The sequence below is a fragment of the Elephas maximus genome, chromosome 11 (assembly GCF_024166365.1).
Source record: "Elephas maximus indicus isolate mEleMax1 chromosome 11, mEleMax1 primary haplotype, whole genome shotgun sequence".
NCBI lineage: Eukaryota > Metazoa > Chordata > Mammalia > Proboscidea > Elephantidae > Elephas > Elephas maximus.
The window spans coordinates 90,120,889-90,142,398 of NC_064829.1; the positions used below are offsets into that span (position 1 = coordinate 90,120,889).

The 21,510-nt window shown below is 39.4% G+C and overlaps 1 protein-coding gene across 1 annotated transcript in view; it reads right to left on the reverse strand.

The window, feature by feature from the left end:
- Positions 1–3,046, reverse strand: part of LOC126086175 (zinc finger protein 470-like) — a 73,327-nt gene extending 70,281 nt beyond the window's left edge. The window contains exon 1 of the mRNA XM_049902358.1: positions 2,397–3,046. Within this exon, the coding sequence (XP_049758315.1) occupies positions 2,397–2,415 (19 nt within the window). The 5' untranslated portion in view covers positions 2,416–3,046. The remainder of the gene's footprint in view (positions 1–2,396) is intronic.
- Between the last annotated feature and the right edge of the window lie 18,464 nt (positions 3,047–21,510).

Consider the following 21,510-nt stretch of genomic DNA (forward strand, 5'->3'; position numbering starts at 1 on the left):
GCACCACCAAGGCTTTGAGAGATATACTAGACGTGCTGGATATATTAATATGCTCATTTAATCTCTACAATCATTAAAGGGAATGTTGGCACCACTTTACACATAAAAGCTCTGGGAAGTAAAGTCTTTTGCACAAATCATACAGCTTGTAAACAGTGGAACCCAGCTGCCAAGCTAGGTCTGCCTGAATCCACCGCCCAAGTTATTTGCTTAAGAGGATATTGCTTACATGGAAAATACGCTCCAGTGGCGCAGAGGTTAAGCACTTGGCTGCTAACTGAAAGGTTGGTAATTTGAACTCACCAGCGGCTCTGCAGGAGAAAGATGTGGCAGTCTGCTTCTGTAAAGATTTACAGCCTTGGAAACCCTATGGGGTAGTTCCATTCTGTCCTATAGGGTCCCTATGAGTTGCAATCAACTCGACGGTAATGGGTTTGAGTTTGTTTGTTTGTTGTGCTCCTTGTCAGAATCTGTGAAGATTCTATGAGACTAATTCCTTGGAGAAAGCCATCTTCCACAGAGAAGGCATTAGCTTTGTTACAACAGAAAGGCCATGTGGCTTGCAGATAACTGAACCAATAACTGTTATGTTTCCTCTTGGGGTGATGAAAATGTTCTGGAACTAATACCGGTGATGATGGTACAACATTGTGAACATAGTAAATGTAACTGAATTGCACACTCTAAAATGGTTAAAATACTACCTTTATGTTATACGTATTTTACCACAATTAAAAAAAAAATGTCAGCTAAACCTGAGGTGGGGATTTCTGGCAAAGACTGCTCATTATCTACATAAAATATCCAGTCTCCCCTTCTTCATAAAAAAAAAAAAAAAACTGTCACAAGATCCAGGTTCATTTTGCTTTGTGACAAGCTACAGTTTTGAAGTCACTTGACCTCCCCAAACCAAGTTTTTTCAATCAGAGAAAAGGGTAAAAGTATTTGACATAAAATAGAGGTACTGTATTCAGGGGTTCCCTGAATCCCCTAATCCTGGCTTCCTTCCTCTAAACCCTTCAAATGTGTTATTATAAAGGTGATAATAAGAATGAACACTTATTGAGCACTTTGTATGTGGCAGGGAATACACCAAGTGCTTTACATCTATGAGCTCATCTGATCATTACAACAGTCCTATGAGATATAAGTATTATTATCTCTACATAAGAGGAACTGAGGGTCAGAAAGCTTAAGAAAAAAACAAAAACAAAAGAACTTGCTCAGTGCAGTTTTGGGATCCGAATTCTTGAAGTGATTTACCTCTCTCACAGTTGGTTCTTCAACTGTCCAATCCAAAACTTGTCCAAAGGGGTTAAAAATACCTAAGTGAGGCAGTTGTTGAGAGGTTTACATGAAAGCCAGTACAGAGTGGGGGACTCTGGAGTCAGCCTGTTCTGGATCTGAATCCTGGCTCTTTCACTTACTAGCAATTACTTATCCTCTCTGTGCTTTGGTATCCTCATCTGTAAAGAGGAGGTAAAGGTAGTTCTGACTTGATATTTGTTGTAAGTTTTAGTGTTAATATCTCAAAAAATCTTAGAGATAGGTATTATCTAATGTTTACTGAGATATTAGATATCTAATGTTACTCAGTAAACACCCTAGACATTATCACAAGCACTAAAATAAGCAAATCACAGTATGGCTATGAGTAGTGCTCCTTTCCTGTCTCCCTTTTTAGTTATACATCCAACTGTCTGAGAGAGGAACCGAAATGTGTTCTTTCATTAACTAAACCGGTTGCCGTTGAGTTGATTTGGACTCACGGCAACCCCATGTGTTAGAGCAGAACTGCTCCATAGGGTTTTCTTGGTTGTAATCTTTATGGGCACAGATCATTAGACCTTTCTTCTGTGGCACCACTGGGTGGGTTTGAACTGCCAACCTTTAGGTTAGAAGCCCATCACAAACCCCTTGTAGCACCCAGGAACAGGAATATGTTCTCTCACTGACTAGGAGGTGAATAATGCGTAGAAAGGCTGGGATCACTCAGCACTTCTGGATGAAGCTGTGAATCTCATCTTCCTCCCGAGTCCTAGACCACAGCTATACATGGGAAAGGGCTCTGACAGGTAAAATACCTAAACGCCAAGATCCTTCTTGAACAGCAGCAGAGACATCTATGCCTTCTGGGTCCCTGGAAAAAAAGGAGGTACCCAAAAAAGACCCAGAAGGGTAGGTGTCTGGTCAAGTGACTCTGGACAAGACCAGGTTCCCCCTTGGCCTCTGCTTCATTCTCAGGCCCAGGGTGGCCCTCCAAATCATTGGGCTTCCACATCCACCAAACTTGAAGGCCAAGACATCTTCCTCCAGCACTTTGGCCTCAAAGAACAATACCCCAAAAGCTCAATTTCCACTCTTCCAGCGGTACCCAAGCCATCTGTCACTCTTACCTCTGTACTCAGGCTCCATGGTCTCCTGAGCTCTGCCCACTCCCGAAAGAGCGAGCAAGAAATGCTTTAGACTCAGCAGCCTCACCTGGGCTCCTTTCCAGGACTAGGGCTTTGGCCACACTAGGCCCTTGGTGGTTGAGTGTGTGTGTGTGCGTGTGTGTGTGTGAGGGTCTCCTCCAGGAGCGTTTACAGGTCTGCCACTTACTCTACTTCATGCATTCCAATACACACTGGCTCCTACATGCTGCCGGGACGTGCATGCTTGTGCAGAGTAACAGTCACACACTCATCACGCACACCTCCTCCCCAGCCAGTCATATCTCACGCATGGACACACCCCCCGCAGTCAACACTCCAACACTCCAGTCACAATATCCGCACCAGCCAGCCACATCTCATACATGTACAGCACCGATCCCAGTCACACACTCCAGTCACAATCCCCCCGCGGCGCGGTCACGTTTCACACATTTACGCACACTCCCAAATTCACACACGTACCCACATCCTCCTCCCACTCACGCAGTCACACAGTCACACGTGCGACAGACTGTTAGCCACACAAGCGTCAAGTCACAACCGCACATTCACCACGACCCCCACGTCTCTCAGCGGCCCAGGTCGAACCACCGCCGCCCACCCAACCCTGGCTTTCACTAAAGAACACCGCGGGAAGCCTCGCCTTCATTCCCTGCCGGAAGTGGGCGTGTCCTCCCGCCGCAATGGCCTATGGGAAATGTAGTCCCAAATAGGAGCAGACGCGGCAATGGGAATTTGGGCGGCAAAGGCTGCAAGAAACGGTTCATTTCTTGGCCTGGAGGTTGCTACCCTCTGCCCCGTATGGCTGCCTCCTGGTCTGGAATCGGGCCGTCCAGAAGCCTCTCAGCCTCGAGCCTGGTTACTAGAAATACAGGCCGCCCGATGAAAGGAGGTGCACTCCGGTACCTCCTGGGACCTATGGGACCACTACGAGCTGTCGTAGGAATCGGAGTGCGCAAGCGCAGGCATCAAGCACCGCAAATTGAGGAAAAAACCAAACACAGTGCAGTGATTCCAACTCATTGCTACCCTATAGAACAGAGTAGAACCTAGGCTGTAATCTTTACAGAAGCAGACTGCCACATTTTTCTCCCGCGGAGCGGCTTGGGGGTTTGAACAACCGACCTTTGGTTTAGCCACGGAGTGCCTACCCACAGTGCCATCAGGATTCCTCTCCAAATTAAGAAAGAAAGAAAGAAAAAAAAAAACCTGTTGCGTCGAGTCCATTCCGACTCATAGCGACCCTAAAGGACAGGGTAGAACTGCCCCATAGAGTTTCCAAGGAGCTCCTGGTGGATTTGAACTGCTGACCTCTTGGTTAGTAGCCATAGCACTTCACCACCACCCCGTCAGAGTTTCTGGGTCCTAACAGCCCCAAAGGTAGGAGTGATCCCAGAAGGAGTTGAGCGCATAGGCACATTGGGTCTGCGTTTAAACGCAGTGAGAGGCTGTGGAGAGTAGGCGAGGTTTAGGAGAGATGAAGTATAGTGGCGGGGCCTGGAGCTAGGAGGAGTGTAGGATGGGATTGGTACTCTCCCTGGCTCCCAGCACGTCACTGCGCACTATGATTTGTGACTTCCTGAGTATGTTTGTTTGTGTGTTTGTAACCCGGTGGGCCTGCCCATATGTCTGGTTAGGTTTTTCTGTCAGCCTTTAACTCTGAGTGGTGATATGTGGCTGATTTGGGGTGACCATCATAAAGGGTGACCTTTCACTGGCCCATCAGTCACTACTATTCATTCACCCACACTGGACGCTTTGCTGCTTCTTGAATGTGCCATCTTGTTCACATGCTGGCGCCTTTGCGTATACTTTCTGTCCTGGAGAGCCCTTCCTTGGCCAGGAAAGCATGGATGATTTTACCACCCCATCTAAATTACTGACCCCCCCACCACCATGGCATCATTCTGTTATACTTCATGCCTATCTACCAGTTATTCTCTGTATAATCTTAGTCCTCTACCCCACACGCATTTTGTTCCTCCTTGTTAAAATGAGAATTCCAGGAAGCACAAAACAAAACAAAAAAAACAAACCCAGTGCCATAGAGTCACATACCTTGTTAACCTTGTTCAGGGCTCTACTCCCAGTGTCTAATACAGTGTTTGGCACACAGTAGGTGCTCAGCAAAAAAAAAAAAAAAAAATCAGTGTAGCATAAGCAGTCCCATCATTATGTACACATCACCCAAAGAGTAAGTCACCCTCTCAGAAATGTTACCGCAAATTGGGGGTTCAAGCGGCCAGTCGGAAAGCCAATACTGAGATAGGAGGAGGTAAGCTGTAAGAGGGCTTTATTGAATACCGGTATTCAAGAGACAGAGGAGGGTAAGTTCTTCCCAAATTCTGATTCTAAAGAGCCAGGGGGAGAGTTTTATAGGGGGAAGGTCAGGGTTACCTAATGTTTTGAGCACGTAGTCTACAGATGGTCTTATACATCACAAAACAACTACAAGAAACTCTTTATTAAACTAAAGATATGCCTGTCAGACATCTGGACTCTAATCAGTATGCTTGTAACAGGCTGAAAAAACTCACGTAAGAATCTCTTGACTGGTGGAACTATTCTCTTAAGTCTACTCCGGCTGAGATAGGGAGCAAGAAAGAAAGTTGTAGATTAAAAACGTCAGGAGCCTTTTCTTAATAGGCTGAAGGCCATCTCTCAAGGCAACAAAGAAGAGAAGAGAGACCAAGGCCACAGGAGCTGAGAGAGCTCCGCATCCCTTTGGAAGAGACTGGTGTAGCTGGTGTAATAAAAAAATGTTTTTAGGGATTACGTAAAGCATCATTGGAAGCCCTGGTGGCGTAGTGGTAAAGTGCTACAGCTGCTAACCAAAGGGTCGGCAGTTCGAATCCGCTAGGAGCTCCTTGGAAAATCTGTGGGGCAGTTCTACTCTGTCCTATAGGGTCGCTATGAGTCGGAATTGACTCAATGGCACTGGGTTTGGTTGGTTTTGGTTTAAAGCATCATTATGGCATTAGTTATGTCAAGTTCTCAATCACCCATTGTGAATAGGAGAAAACATGTTGTAAGGTATTAAGGTATTTGTTAAGAGTGGAACAGGCTGTTCAGCCATATCTTGAACAGAACCTGTGCCATTTTCTAAAGTCTAGAGATTAATCACAGTTTATACAGCCATACTAAAACAAATGAGAAAATATATTCTCTCAATGGAGAAAATGTATTTTCTCTGCTTCAGAATAGGCAGTCACTCAAGGCCACACAGTCACATACAGAACCAGCTTTCCTTGATCCAATTTCCCTCAGACTTCATAGACTCCATAATGAAGCTAAAGACTTCTAACCATGAAGATACTATGTCTAAGGAATTGCAAATGGTATCTTAAGTGTTTGTAACATTCTGTGGTTGGTCGAGTTGTATAAAAATGATACTGACAATTCTAGTTTCAGCTCTAACATGTAAAAAACTTGAAAGTCATCGCTCCCCTCCTCACAAGAAAAATGTTGAACTGACAATCAATGACTTTTCTTAGATCCATCAGAGAATTGAGGTCACAGAGCAAACCGCCATCCTGAAATCTGGCAAATACAAAGAAATCACAGCAGAGATCAGCTTACCTGAATCAGAAGCCACTAGAGTTAATAACTGCCTAGTAGGAACACTTAATGTTAATTTTGACAAATTTCTGGAGGCTGAAAGTGGAATGGTTTCAGAGTAAAAAACTCCTGGGGGCCTTTCATGAATTTTACCTCCAGGGAACTCTGCTAGGTTTTCATGAAAATCTGAGAAAATTCTCATTTTCAAGGAGGGGGAGGGGAAAAGTAACTTCTGAATTATGCTCAGAGCATTCTCCATAACAAAAGCCTGCCCTCTAAAGAAAACTATCAGAGCCTCATTTGACCTGAGGGAGGTGCAATTGGCCAGCTCCAGTCCCCTCTAGTATTCCAGTCTCATGTAAACCCATTGCCATTGAGTCGATACCGACTCACAGCAACCCTACAGAACAGAGTAAAACTGCCCCACAGAGTTTCCAAAGAGCGCCTGGTGGATTTGAACTACTGACCTTCTGGTTAGCAGCCATAATACTTAACCACTATACCATCAGGGTTTCTGTCTCATGTAAAGGCAGGGGGAAAAAAAAAAAGCTAAAAAGCACTTCTGAAGGTCATAGGCCAGAGACTCAGGTCCAATATAATTGAATATTCTATATTCAACCATAAGAATATAGAATGCTTCCTTTCCCTTCCCAACATTTTACCATCACATCAGTGGGGCTCCAGGAGATTACAACTGAGAAAGCTACAAAACACAAATTCTATTTAAGAAGTTCTTAGGTAAACTTTACAAAGGCAATAGGGAAGAGAAAAACAAACAAGGAAACTGAAGCATCTTGTATTTACAGCTGCAGCAAACATTAAACATGGCCTAGCTCCTAGCCAGATTAACATAAAACCTCACATTAACTAATCAGCTCAGTTCCTTTTTCCCAACACATCATATTCAATTTTCAACAAAAAACTGTAATTCATGCAAAAATGCAAGAAAAGCACAATCTGAAAAAAGAAAGCAAGAGACAGACTAAGCTGTGACACAGATTTTGGATTATCAGAGAATTTTAAATAATTATGATTAATATGTTAAAGACACTAATATCAAAAGTAGACAACATATAAGAACAGATTAAAACTCTAATAAGGAATGAAAAGAAAATGCTAGAAATCAAAAACACTAACAGAAATGAAGAATGCCTTTGACAGGCTCATCAGTGGAGTGGACATGGTCAAGGAAAGATTATCAGTGAGTTTGAAGATACGTCAATAAAAACTTTGAAAACTAAAATGTAAAAAGAATGGGAAAAAAAAAAACAATGTCCAAGAATTCTAGGACAATTACAGAAGATATAATATATGCATAAGAAGGAACAAGAGAAAGGAGCAGAAGAAATATTTGAAGTAATAATGGCCAAGAATTTCCCAAAATTAATGGCAGACACCAATCCAGGAAGCTCAGAGAACACCAGGCAGGAAAAAGAACAAAAAATCTACACCTAGGCATATCATATTCAAGCTAAAGAAAACCAAAGGCAAAGAGAAAACCTTGAAAGAAGACATAAAAGGAAGAAAAACAAAAAAGTACCTAACCTACCTATAGAGGAACAAGGACAAGAATTGCACTGGACTATTTATTAGAAGCCATGCAAGCAAGAATAGAGTGGAGTGAAATATTCAAAGTGTTGAAAGAAAAACTCACCAACCTAGAATTCTGTATCCAATGAAATTATCCTTCAAAACTGAAGGAGAAATAAAGATTTCTCAGACAAAGACTGAGAGAATTTGGACCAGTAGACCTGCCTTGCAAGAAACATTAAAAGAAGTTTTTCAAAGAGAAGGAAGGTGATATACACAGAAAAAAAAGAAAAAACACTTGGAGCTGTAAAGCAGTCCTAGGGTCTAAATTATTCTTCCCCCTGATCTGCAATCTTGGAAATCCTTTATTTCTAGAAAAAGGACAGGGAGAGGAGATGGCCATTTTGTTCCTGATACGCAGAGCTTTTTCAAAGGATTCCTCAAGTCAGTGAAACTGTGGGTTTCTGAGTTCTAGCCACCCCTGGACCATTTAGGAACATCATGATAAACGGAGAAAACTCTGACATTGTCAAGGATTTCATTTTACCTGGATCCACAATCAACTGCCCATGGAAGCAGCAGTTAGGAAATCAAACGACGTGTTGCATCCGGTAAATCTGCTATAAAGGACCTCTTTGAAGTGTTCAAAAAGAAAAATGTCACTTTGAGGACTAAGGTGCACCAGGCCCAAGCCGTAATATTTTCAACCGCCTCACATGCATGCGAAAGCTGGACGATGAATAAGGAAGACCAAAGAAGAATTGATGCCTTTGACTTATCATGTTGTGAAAAATATTGACTATACATACCATGTACTGCCAGAAGAAGGAACGAGTCTGTCTTGGAAGAAGTACAGCCAGAATGCTCCTTAGAAGCAAGGATGGTGAGACTTTGTCTTACATACTTTGGACATGTTATCCGGAGGGAACAGTCCCTGGAGAAGGACATCATGCTTGGTAGAGGGTCATTGAAAAAGAGGAAGACCCTCAACGAGATAGACTGACACTGTAACTGCAAGAACGGGTTCAAACATAACAATTGTGAGGATGGTGCACGACCAGGCAGTTTCATTCTGTTGTACACATGGTTGCTATGAGTCAGAATTGATTCAATGACACCTAACAACAACATTCAATGTTTTTTTGTAAAAAGGGAAATAAGATATTTAATTATTTGCTTATTTTTGCAGAAATACTGGAATGATAAACTCAAAGGCAATAAAAATTGTTACCTACTGTGGGGTGGGAATGGGATAGATAGGCTAGAGAAGAAAGTAAGATTTTTCTGTGTATACATATTTTTTTATGTATAGTGGACTTTTGAGACATGTAAATGTTGTACATAAGTGAAAAATAAAATTAAGTAAAAACAGGAAGAAGCCCTAAAATAGCAAATATCCAGAAACAAATTAATCTAACTGTATATCAAATTAGTAATACAACTACACAGAGTAAAAGAAAATTTCAAGTATCTTGAACACATCACTCTGAAGGAACATAATGAATTAGATATATTCTAGGGTTAGAAAAAACTGAAAATAATTTTTTTTTCTACAAAGAAATCGTGAACTTCACTCAGTAGTTTTATTAGTAGGAATATTGGTATTTTAATTTTCCCCAAAAATTTATCACAATTTTTTTAATAATTTTTATTGTGCTTTAAGTGAAAGTTTACAAATCGAGTTAGTCTGTCACATATAAGCTTATATACACCTTACTCCATACTCCCACTTACTCTCCCCCTAATGAGTCAGCCCTTCCAGTCTCTCCTTTCGTGACAATTTTGCCAGTTTCTAACCCTCTCTACCCTCCTATCTCCCCTCCAGACAGGAGATGCCAACACAGTCTCAAGTATCCACCTGATACAAGTAGCTCATTCTTCATCAGCATCTCTCTCCAACCCATTGTCCAGTCCCTTCCATGTCTGATGAGTTGTCTTCGGGAATGGTTCCTGTCCTGGGCCAAAAGGAGGTTTGGGGACCATGACCACTGGGATTCCTCTAGTCTCAGTCAGACCATTAAGTATGGTCTTTTTATGAGAATTTGGGGTCTGCATCCCACTGTTCTCCTGCTCCCTCAGGGGTTCTCTGTTGTGCTCCCTGTCAGGGCAGTCATTGGTTGTGGCCGGGCACCATCTAGTTCTTCTGGTCTCAGGATGATGTAAGTCTCTGGTTCATGTGGCTCTTTCTGTCTCTTGGGCTCATAGTTATTGTGTGACCTTGGCATTCTTCATTCTCCTTTGCTCCAGGTGGGTTGAGACCAATTGATGCATCTTAGTTGGCCGCTTGTTAGCATTTAAGACCCCAGATGCCACATTTCAAAGTGGGATGCAGAATGTTTTCATAATAGAATTATTTTGCCAATTGACTTAGAAGTCCTCTTAAGCCATAGTCCCCAAACCCCCACCCTTGCTCCGCTGACCTTTGAAGCATTCAGTTTATCCCAGAAACTTCTTTCCTTTTGGTCCAGTCCAGTTGAACTGACCTTCCCTGTATTGAGTATTGTCCTTCCCTTCACCTAAAGTAGTTCTTATCTACTAACTAATCAGTAAATAACCCTCTCCCACCCTCCCTCCCTCCCCGGCTTGTAACTACAAAAGTATGTGTTCTTCTCAGTTTATACTATTTCTCAAGATCTTATAATAGTGGTCTTATACAATATTTGTCCTTTTGCCTCTGACTAATTTCACTCAGCATAATGCTTTCCAGGTTCCTCCATGTTATGCAATGTTTCACAGATTTGTCACTGTTCTTTATCAATGCGTAGTATTCCATTGTGTGAATATACCACAATTTATTTACCCATTCATCCATTGATGGACACCTTGGTTGCTTCCAGCTTTTTGCTATTGTAAACAGAGCTGCAATAAACATGGGTGTGCATATATCAGTTTGTGTGAAGGCTCTTATTTCTTGAGGGTATATTCCGAGGAGTGGGATTTCTGGGTTGTATGCTAGTTCTATTTCTAACTGTTTAAGATAATGCCAGATAGATTTCCAAAGTGCTTGTACCATTTTATATTCCCACCAGCAGTGTATAAGAGTTTCAATCTCTCCGCAGCCTCTCCAACATTTATTATTTTGTGTTTTTTGGATTAATGCCAGCCTTCCTGGTGTGAGATGGAATCTCATCGTAGTTTTAATTTGCATTTCTCTAATGGCTAATGATTGAGAGCATTTTCATTTTCTCATGTATCTGTTAGCTGCCTGAATATCTTCTTTAGTGAAGTGTGTGTTCATATCCTTTGCCCACTTCTTGATTGGGTTGTTTGTCTTTTTGTGGTTGAGTTTTGACAGAATCATGTAGATTTTAGAGATCAGGCGCTGGTCTGAGATGTCATAGCTGAAAATTCTTTCCCAGTCTGCAGGTGGTCTTTTTACTCTTTTGGTGAAGTCTTTAGATGAGCATAGGTGTTTGATTTTTAGGAGCTCCCAGTTATCGGGTTTCTCTTCATCATTTTTGGTAATGTTTTGTATTCTGTTTATGCCTTGTATTAGGGCTCCTAAGGTTGTCCCTATTTTTTCTTCCATGCTCTTTATCGTTTTAGTCTTTATGTTTAGGTCTTTGATTCACTTGGAGTTAGTTTTTGTGCATGGTGTGAGGTATGGGTCCTGTTTCATTTTTTTGCAGATGGATATCCAGTTATGTCAGCACCATTTGTTAAAAAGACTATCTTTTCCATAATTTACGGACACTGGGCCTTTGTCAAATATCAGCTGCTCATATGTGGATGGATTTATATCTGGGTTCTCAATTCTGTTCCATTGGTCTATGTGCCTGTTGTTGTACCAGTACCAGGCTGTTTTGACTACTGTGGCTGTATAATAGGTTCTAAAATCAGGTAGAGTGAGGCCTCCCACTTTCTTCTTCTTTTTCAGTAATGCTTTACTTATCTGGGGCTTCTTTCTCTTCCATATGAAGTTGGTGATTTGTTTCTCCATCACATTAAAAAATGTCATTGGAATTTGGATCAGAAGTGCGTTGTATGTATAGATGGCTTTTGGTAGAATAGACATTTTTACTATGTTAAGTCTTCCTATCCATGAGCAACGTATGTTTTTCCACTTATGTAGGTCCTTTTTAGTTTCTTGCACTAGTACTTTGTAGTTTTCTTTGTATAGGTCTTTTACATCTTCGGTAAGATTTATTCCTAAGTATTTTATCTTCTTGGGGGCTACTGTGAATGGTATTCATTTGGTTATTTCCTCTTCGGTGTTCTTTTTGTTGATGTAGAGGAATCCAAGTGATTTTTGTATGTTTATCTTATAACCTGAGACTTGCCAAACTCTTCTATTAGTTTCAGTAGTTTTCTGGAGGATTCCTTAGGGTTTTCTGTGTATAAGATCATGTCATCCACAAATAGAGATAATTTTACTTCTTCCTTGCCAATCAGGATGCCCTTTATTTCTTTGTCTAGCCTGATTGCTCTGGCTAGGACCTCTAGCACAATGTTGAATAAGAGCAGTGATAAAGGGCAGCCTTGTCTGCTTCCCGTTCTCAAGAGAAATGCTTTCAGGCTCTCTCCATTTAGGGTGATGTTTACTGTTGGCTTTGTATAGATGCGCTTTATTATGTTGAGGAATTTTCCTTCAATTTCTATTTTGCTGAGAGTTTTTATCATAAATGGGTGTTGGACTTTGTCAAATGCCTTTTCTGCATCAATTGATAAGATCATGTGGTTTTTGTCTTTTGTTTTATTTATATGGTGGATTACATTAACGGTTTTTCTCATATTAAACCAGCCTTGCGTAAAAAAAAAATTTTTTTTTTTTTTTTTTTTACCTGGCTAGAATTTTGTTGAGGATTTTTTCATCTATGTTCATGAGGGACATAGGTCTGTAATTTTCTTTTTTTGTGGTGTCTTTACCTGGTTTTGGTATCAGGGATATGGTGGCTTCATAGAATGAGTTAGGTAGTATTCCGTCATTTTCTATGCTTTGAAATACCTTTAGTAGTAGTGGTGTTAACTCTTCTCTGAAAGTTTGGTAGAACTCTGCAGTGAAGCCGTCTGGGCCAGGGCTTTTTTTTGTTGGGAATTTTTTGATTACCTTTTCAATCTCTTTTTTTTGTTATGGGACTATTTAGTTGTTCTACTTCTGATTGTGTTAGTTTAGGTAGGTAGTGTTTTTCTAGGAATTCATCCATTTCTTCTAGGTTTGCAAATTTGTTTGAGTACAATTTTTTGTAATAATCTGATATGATTCTTTTAATTTCAGTTGGGTCTGTTGTGATGTGGCCCATCTCGTTTCTTATTTGGGTTATTTGTTTCCTTTCCTGTATTTCTTTAGTCAGTCTGGCCAATGGTTCATCAATTTTGTTAATTTTTTCAAAGAACCAGCTTTTGGCTTTGTTAATTCTTTCAATTGTTTTCCTGTTCTCTAATTCATTTAGTTCAGCTCTAATTTTTATTATTTGTTTTCTTCTGGTGCCTGATGGATTCTTTTGTTGCTCACTTTCTATTTGTTCAAGTTGTAGGGACAGTTCTCTGATTTTGGCTCTTTCAGTTCTTTATGTATGTGTGCATTTATCGATATAAATTGACCTCTGAGCACTGCTTTTGCTGTGTCCCAGAGGTTTTGATAGGAAGTGTTTTCATTCTCGTTGCGTTCTATGAATTTCTTTATTCCCTCCTTAATGTATTCTATAACCCAGTCTTTTTTCAGCAGGGTATTGTTCAGTTTCCAAGTATTTGATTTCTTTTCCCTAATTTTTCTGTTATTGATTTCCACTTTTATGGCTTTGTGGTCTGAGAAGATGCTTTGTAATATTTCGATGTTTTGGACTCTGCAAAGGTTTGTTTTATGACCTAATATGTGGTCTATTCTAGAGAATGTTCCATGTGCACTAGAAAAAAAAGTATACTTTGCAGCAGTTGGGTGGAGTGTTCTGTATAAGTCTATGAGGTCAAGTTGGTTGATTGTTGTAATTAGGTCTTCTGTGTCTCTACTGAGCTTCTTACTGGATGTCCTGTCCTTCTCTGAAAGTGGTGTGTTGAAGTCTCCTACTGTAATTGTGGAGGTGCCTATCTCACTTTTCAGTTCTGTTAACGTTTGTTTTATGTGTCTTGCGGCCCTGTCATTGGGTGCATAAATATTTAATATGGTTATATTTTCCTGGTCTGTTGTCCCTTTAATCATTATGTAGTGTCCTTCTTTATCCTTTGTGGTGGATTTAACTTTAAAGTCTATTTTGTCAGAAATTCCTATTGCTACTCCTCTTCTTTTTTGCTTATTGTTTGCTTGATATATTTTTTTCCATCCTTTGAGTTTTAGTTTGTTTGTGTCTCTAAGTCTAAGGTGTGTCTCTTGTAGGCAGCATATAGATGGATCGTGTTTCTTTATCCAGTCTGAGACTCTCTGTCTCTTTATTTGTACATTTAGTCCATTTACATTCAGCGTAATTATAGATTAGTATGTGTTTAGTGCTGTCATTTTGATGCCTTTTTGTGTGTGTTGTTGACAATTTCATTTTTCCACTTTTTTGTGCTGAGATGTTTTTCTTTGTAAATTGTGTGTTCCTCATTTTCATAGTAGTTGACTTTATGTTTGCTGAATCGTTAAGTTTTTCTTGGTTTTTATTTTGAGTTATGGAGTTGTTATACCTCTTTGTGGTTACCTTAATATTTACCCCTATTTTTCTAAGTAAAAACCTAACTTGTATTGTTCTATATCGCCTTGTTTCCCTCTCCATATGGCAGTTCTATGCCTCCTGTATTTAGTCCCTCTTTTTGATTATTGTGATCTTTTACATATTGACTTCAATGATTCCTTGGTTTGAGCATTTTTTTCTTTTTAAAATTAATCTTAATTTGTTTTTGCAATTTCCCTATTTGAGTTGATATCAGGATGTTCTGTTCTGTGACCTTGTGTTGTGCTGGTATCTGATATTACTGATTTTCTGACCAAACAATTCCTTTAGTGTTTCTTGTAGCTTTGGTTTGGTTTTTGCAAACTCTCTAAGCTTGTGTTTATCTGTAAATGTTTTAATTTTTCCTTCATATTTGAGAGAGAGTTTTGCTGGATATATGATCCTTGGCTGGCAGTTTTTCTCCTTCAGTGCTCTGTATATGTCATCCCATTGCCTTCTTGCCTGCATGGTTTCTGCTGAGTAGTCTGAACTTATTCTTATTGATTCTCCTTTGTAGGAGACCTTTCTTTTCTCCCTGGCTGCTTTTAAAATTTTCTCTTAATCTTTGGTTTTGGCAAGTTTGATGATAATATGTCTTGGTGATTTTCTTTTTGGATCAATCTTATATGGGGTTCGATGAGCATCTTGGATAGATATCCTTTCGTCTTTCATGATGTCAGGGAAATTTTCTGCCAACAGATCTTCAACTATTCTCTCTGTATTTTCTGTTATCCCTCCCTGTTCTGGGACTCCAATCACACGCAAATTATTCTTCTTGATAGAGTCCCACATGATTCTTAGGTTTTTTTCATTTTTCTTTAATTCTTTTATCTGATTTTTTTTCAGCTATATGGGTGTCAATTCCCTTGTCCTCCAGATACCCCACTCTGCATTCCAATTGCTCGAGTCTGCTCCTCTGACTTCCTATTGGGTTGTGTAATTCTGTAATTTTACTGTTAATCTTTTGGATTTCTGAATGCTGTCTTTCTATGGATTCTTGCAGCTTATTAATTATTCCACTATGTTCTTGAATAATCTTTTTGAGTTCTTCAACTGCTTTATCAGTGTGTTCCTTGCCTTTTTCTGTAGATTGCCTTATTTCAATCCTGAGGTCATCCCTAATGTCTTGAAGCATTCTGTGAATTAGTTTTTTATATTCTGCATCTGGCAATTCCAGGATTGTACCTTCATTTGGGAAAGATTTTGCTTCTTTAGTTTGGGGAGTTGTAGAAGCAATCATGGTCTGCTTCTTTATGTGGTTTGATATTGACTGCTGTCTCCGAGCCATCTCTAAGATATTGTAGTGATTTATTCTATATTTGCTCACTGAGTCTTATTTCGTTTTGTTCTTTCAATATATATAGATGGGCTACTAGATTGCACTGTCTTGATTGTTGTAGCCCTTGAATCACTTATGTCCTATTACCAGCTGGTTTAGGCTGTTACCAGATATATAAGCCTAAGAGTCCATTCATTATTCTTGAGTAGAATCTGATTTTGGGTCATCAAGTGTGTGGTGCAGACTGTCACCTATCCACCTAGAGAAGTAGTGGTGATAGTTGTGTGCACCAGATTTTAGTAGCAGCAGGGGTTCACACTCCGAGGGCGTCAGGATGCTGACAGGCTTCCCCCAAGTGCCAGTGAGGTAGGTGTGTCTTTATTCCTAAAGGACTTTGGCGGGTGGGCTCTGCAGCTGTACCTTAGGCCCCCAATGCAAGTATCTCTACAGATTGGTAGGTGTCACCCTCCTTAGACCCCTAAGGCAGGAGGCTAGGTGGCCTGGGAGGAGCTTCAGCCCTCAGTTCCCTGCTGTGGGTCAGTGAGGGCTCTGTTGAATACGCAGAGATATCAGAGCTGGGAAACTTGTCTTTCCAGTAATCCACTAAAACAGTTACAGTCAGATCCCTATCAGAATTGCCTTTGCATTATAATAGCCACCTTGTTCCCTGTAGGGATGAAAGCCCAAGACTGTGGATCACATATGTTTGGCTGGAGCTGGTTCTGTGTTTTTAGTCCAATTAGGGAAGGATTTTTGGTCCCTGGGTTTTTTGTAGCTGCTTCTCTCAGGCCAGGAAAATGGGTTAGGAAAAGACCAAAAAAAAAAAACGCAGTGCACTTCACTCTCTGGCTCAGGAAATCCCAATGTTAATGAATCCGCCTGGGAAGGGGAGCGGAGGGATCAGATAAATAGGAGAGAGTAGCACCATGAAATATAGACAAAGTTACTTATCTTGTTTGGTGATGACTGTTTTATCTGAGATTCCCGAGGGGTGTGTAGCCTGTGTGCATTGGCTGGGTCAAGATTGCCCCCGAGGGTCAGGTCCGTGTCCCGTGCTTGTGCTGTCTCGGAAGCCGTGGTCAGTTCCTCCACTCTCAGTCCAAAGCCCAGCGCCAAGGTTCCCCGGCTGGGACGCCGCACTCCAGGCTCCAAAACCAGTCGCTGCCTTCCAGTGACTTCTCCTCCTGTCAGCCACGTTGCTGCGCTGCCTGCATGCACTGGCTGGGCTTCCCCCGAGGTCACTTCTGGGGGCTAGGGCTGCATCCTGTGTTTGCACCATCTCAGGATGCCGTGCTCAGCTCCCCTGCGCCCAGTCCAAAGCCTACCGCCAAGGTTTTCTGACTGGGACGCTGGCTCCAGGCTCCGAAAGCAGTCGTTGCTTCCCCGTGGTTGTTTGTTCTCAGCCTCTGTCACTCAGGTCAACTCTTTAAATCTGTGTTTAATGGTCAGGGTTTGCAGATTGTCATGTATGTGATCGATTCACTTGTTTTTCCGAGTCTTTGTTGCAAGAGAGATCCGAGGTAGCTTCTACCTAGTCAGCCATCTTGGCCCCCTTATCACAATTTTTTAAATCATCCAGTAAAGTTGAAAGAATTAAAGGGTGAACATCCAGGTGTCTACCATCCAGATTCTTCAATTAATATTTTGTTATGTTTGTCTCATCACATATCTATTCATATTCTACCCAGCCATCAAACTAATTGTTTTAGTGCCTTTGTCTATGTTGCAGGCTTTAGTACACTTTATCCATAAACACTTTAGCATGCATAGCTTTGACCAAAATTCAGTATTTTACAATCAAAATTTACACACATTAAGATTTACATAACTTAAAATGCACAAATATTAACTGTACTATTTGATAAGATTTCACAACTACTTGCACCTGATAATGCAAACCAGTATCAAAACATAAAACATTACCATTATCCCAGAAAGTTCCCTCACGTTCCTTTGCAATTACCATTCCCATCCCCCCAGAGCCAACAACTGTTCTTATGTTTTCAAAACAGACTCTAGCCTATTCTAGAATTTCACATACATGAAATCATTCAGTTACATACTCTGTGTGTAAAGATTCTATTAATTAACATATTTTTGACAATCACCCATGTTGTTTCATTTGTCAGTAGTTATTTCTTTTTAATGCTGAGTATTATTCTGTCACTCAGTTGTTTTTATGTATTCTCCTGTTGATGAACACCAGTGAGGTTTCCAATTTTAATTTTTGGTATTATGAATAGATGTTATGAACATTGTTTTACAAGTATTTTTGTGGACATATGTTTTCATTTTCCCAGATAAATACCTAGGAGTAGAGTTGCTAAGCCATAGGAAAGATGTGTGGTTAATTTTATAAGAAATTGGCAGACCTTTTTCCAAAGCGATTGTACAATTGTACACTCCCAACATTGTATGAGTTTCTGTTGCTCCATATCCTTACTAACATTTAGTTCTGACAGTTGTTTAATTTTAGCCATTTCAGAAAGTGTGTAGTGGTTATCTCATTGTGGTTTTAACTTGCATTTCCCTGTTAACTAATGATGTTGAACACCTATTCATGTGTTTGTCATTTGTATGTCTTCTTTTCTGAAGTATCTGTTCATTTTTAATTGAGTTCTTTGTGTTTCTATTATTGACTGGTAGCAGTTCTTTAAATGTTCTGGATACCCATCCTTTGTCAGATACATGTTTTGTGAATATTTTCTTCCAGTGTGTGGGTTAATTTCAATGAGGTCTAATTTATCATTAGTTAAAAAATGTTCTTTGATGCTCTTCTAGGTTCTTTGCATTTTCCTATAAATCTTAGGTTCAGGTTGAAATTTTCACCGGGGGGTGGGGGGGAGAAAGCTTATTAGGATTGATCTATAAATCATTTTGGGGAGAAATGACATTTTAGCAATTCTGAGTCATTCAATCTATGAACATCGTACATCTCTATAATTATTTAGGTTTCTACTTACCTTTTCTCACCACTGTTTTGAACGTCTTTTGTTAACTTTATTTGTATTTTTTATGCTATTGGAAATGGAAATTTTAAAGTTTCAATTTCCAATTTTTGCAGCTAGAATATAGACATAAACTTGATTTGTGTAGACTGAGATTGTGTCTTGCAATCTTGCTAAAATTTAAGTATTAGTTCTAGTAGGTGTTTTGTGAATTTCTTAAGATATTCTATGTAATCAATCATCTTATCTGTAAATAGATAAGAGTTTGATTCCTTTCTGATTTTTATGCTTTTTCCTTCCTTTTCTTGGCCATTTGCACTGGAGAGGGACACCAATGCATCTTTTGTAGACAACATGTAGTTAATGTTTTCTTTTTATCCATTCTAACAATCTCTGACTTTTGGGTGCTTAGTCCATTTGCATTTAAAGTAATTATTGTTATGGTTAGTTTTAGTTTTATGATTTTTATAGTTTGTCTTTTTTAAAAAAAAACACCTGTTTTTAGTTTATTTATTCCTCCTTCACTGACTTCTTTTGGTTAACTGCTTATTTTTTAGAATTCCGTTTTAGTTAATTTATTGACATTTTAGCTACATATCTTTTTATTTAGTATATTTTACATTTACATTACATATAATGTATTTTAATGGTTGCTCAAGGAATTATAATATACATCCTTAACTTTGCAGCATAGCTTAAGTTAATCCCTATAGGGTCGCTGTGAGTGTGAATTGACTCCACAGCATTGGGTTTGGTTTTCATATGAAAGGAAAGAATATTGCAGAGATATAACTCTATTTGCTCCCCCATTGCTTATGCTATGGTTGGCATATATATGTTATATCTATATATATACTCTATAAACTTCATGACACAATGTTATAATTTAGGCTGTAAACAATCATGTTTTAAACAAAGTTTAAAAAATTGAAAGTGAATAAATGATAACCTTTTATATTTACTCAAATATTTTCTATTTCTAGTGCTCCCTATTCCTTTCTGAAGATCCAAGTTATTTATCATCTAGCAGTTACCTTAAACCTGAGGAATTCCTTTGTAATATTTATTTTAATGTAGGTTTGCTAGCAACACATTCACAGTTTTTAATTTGAAAATGAATTTTACTTTTTTTTTTCCAGCATTTAAAAATAACTGTCACTCCACTGACTTCTTGCCTTGACTTTTCTGATCAAAAGTCAACCATCATTTATATCATTGTTTAGGTCTGTAATGTATCATTTCTCTTTGTCCACTTTAAAGGTTTTCTTTTTATCTTTGGGTTTGAGCAGATTTACAATAGTGTGCCTGTTGCTGTTAGGTTCCATTTGAGTCTGTTCCAACTCACAGTGACCCTATGTACAACAGAATGAAATATTGCCAGGTCCTGCACCATCCTCATGATCGAAGTTATGCTTGAGCCCATGGTTGCAGTCACTGTGTCAATCCATCTCATTGAGGGCCTTCCTCTTTTTTTGCTGACTCTCTACATTACCAAGCATGATGTCCTTCTCCAGGGACTGGTCCCTCCTGACATGTCCAAAGCATGTAAGATGAAGTCTCACTGTCCTCACTTCTAAGGTGCATTCTGTCTGGACTTCTTTCAAGGCTGATTTGTTTGTTCTTTTGGCAGTCCACGGTATATTCAACATTCTTTGCTAACACCATAACTCAAAAGCATCAATTCTTCTTTGGTCTTCCTTATTCATTGCCCAGCTTTCACATGCATCAATAATGTGCCTAGGTGTAGTTTTCTTTGTATTTATCCTGCTTGGAGTTTGATGACATTCTTAGATGTGGAAATATATTATCTTTCACCAAATTTTGGAAATTTCTGGACATTGTTCAAATAGATTTTCTTGTCTGTCTTTTTCCTTTTGGAACTGCAATTACACGTGTTAGTCCTTTTGATGTAATTGCACAAGTCACTGAAGCACTGTTCATTCTCTTTCAATCGTTTTCCTGTTTCAGATTAGATCATTTCTCTTGATCTATTTTCAAGTTCACCGATTCTTCTGCCACCTCCAATTTGCTGTTAAACATATCCAGTGAATTTTTATTTCAAGTATTATATTTCTCAGTTTTAGAAATTCTAGTTTTTATTCATTTGCTGACATTTCCTATCTGCTTATTCATTAGTAACATCTACTCTGCATTCTTGAGAATAGTTATAATAGCTGCTTTAACATTCTTGTTTGCTAATTCCAATATCTAGGTTATTTCAAGTTGCTTTTTTACTTGAGTATGGCTTAGGTTTTCCTGTTTCTTCATATATCTAGTAACTTTTATCGTATCCTAAATTTGGTGTATAATCACTGTAGAAACTGTTTTGCTCCTACGAAGAATACTGAGTTTTGTTTTTCCGTGGGCTGTTAACTTGCTTGAAACAAAACTCCAAACTCTGTGTCCTCTGAGGTAGGCCGCAGATGATGTCTTTACTTAGTTCTTTTAGCCTTAGCTGGGATGTTTGGATCTCTCCAATACCTCCACAGATAAGGGATTAGCCAGAAAATTTGGACTTTTTAAGTGCTGGTGAAAAATTAAAGGAAAGTGGGAAAAAAAAACTTATTAAAAACTAGAGGAAAAGGGATTCTTGTTACACAGTGGCAGAAAGTTTAGTAACCCTATTATTTGCAGTTAATGTGGAAAGTAGAATGGTGTGATCTAGCTAAGGAGATTTTCAAGCAAAATGTTGCTTATGGAAACATGGAAGTGATAAAATGAGGAATGAACTGTTAACAAGGAGTCAGGATTTGATGGGTTTGAAAATTCTCAGCCTCTGTAAACGGCAAATTGAAGAAATAATGGCAAATTGTAGATGCTAAAATGATAAGATGGCTTCTAAGCGAAGATCAAATCCAGGGAACTGCTACCAAACTGGTCTAGAGATACAACTAAGGGTGTTACTATAAAACCTTTTGTTAAAACCTCAGGTAGAAGGTGGTGCCTCAGAATACTATCTTATCACACAGCTCCTTAAGGAAACTAAGTGTGACCCTCACAGATACTCTTAATTGAACAATAGGGCCATTAAGAAGCATATCGCAAAGATTTATGGCTGTGGCTTTTGTCCAATGGAGTGATCCCTAAAAATGTTCAAAGAGGTGCACATTTTTGAGAAATAAGTTCATCAGAAA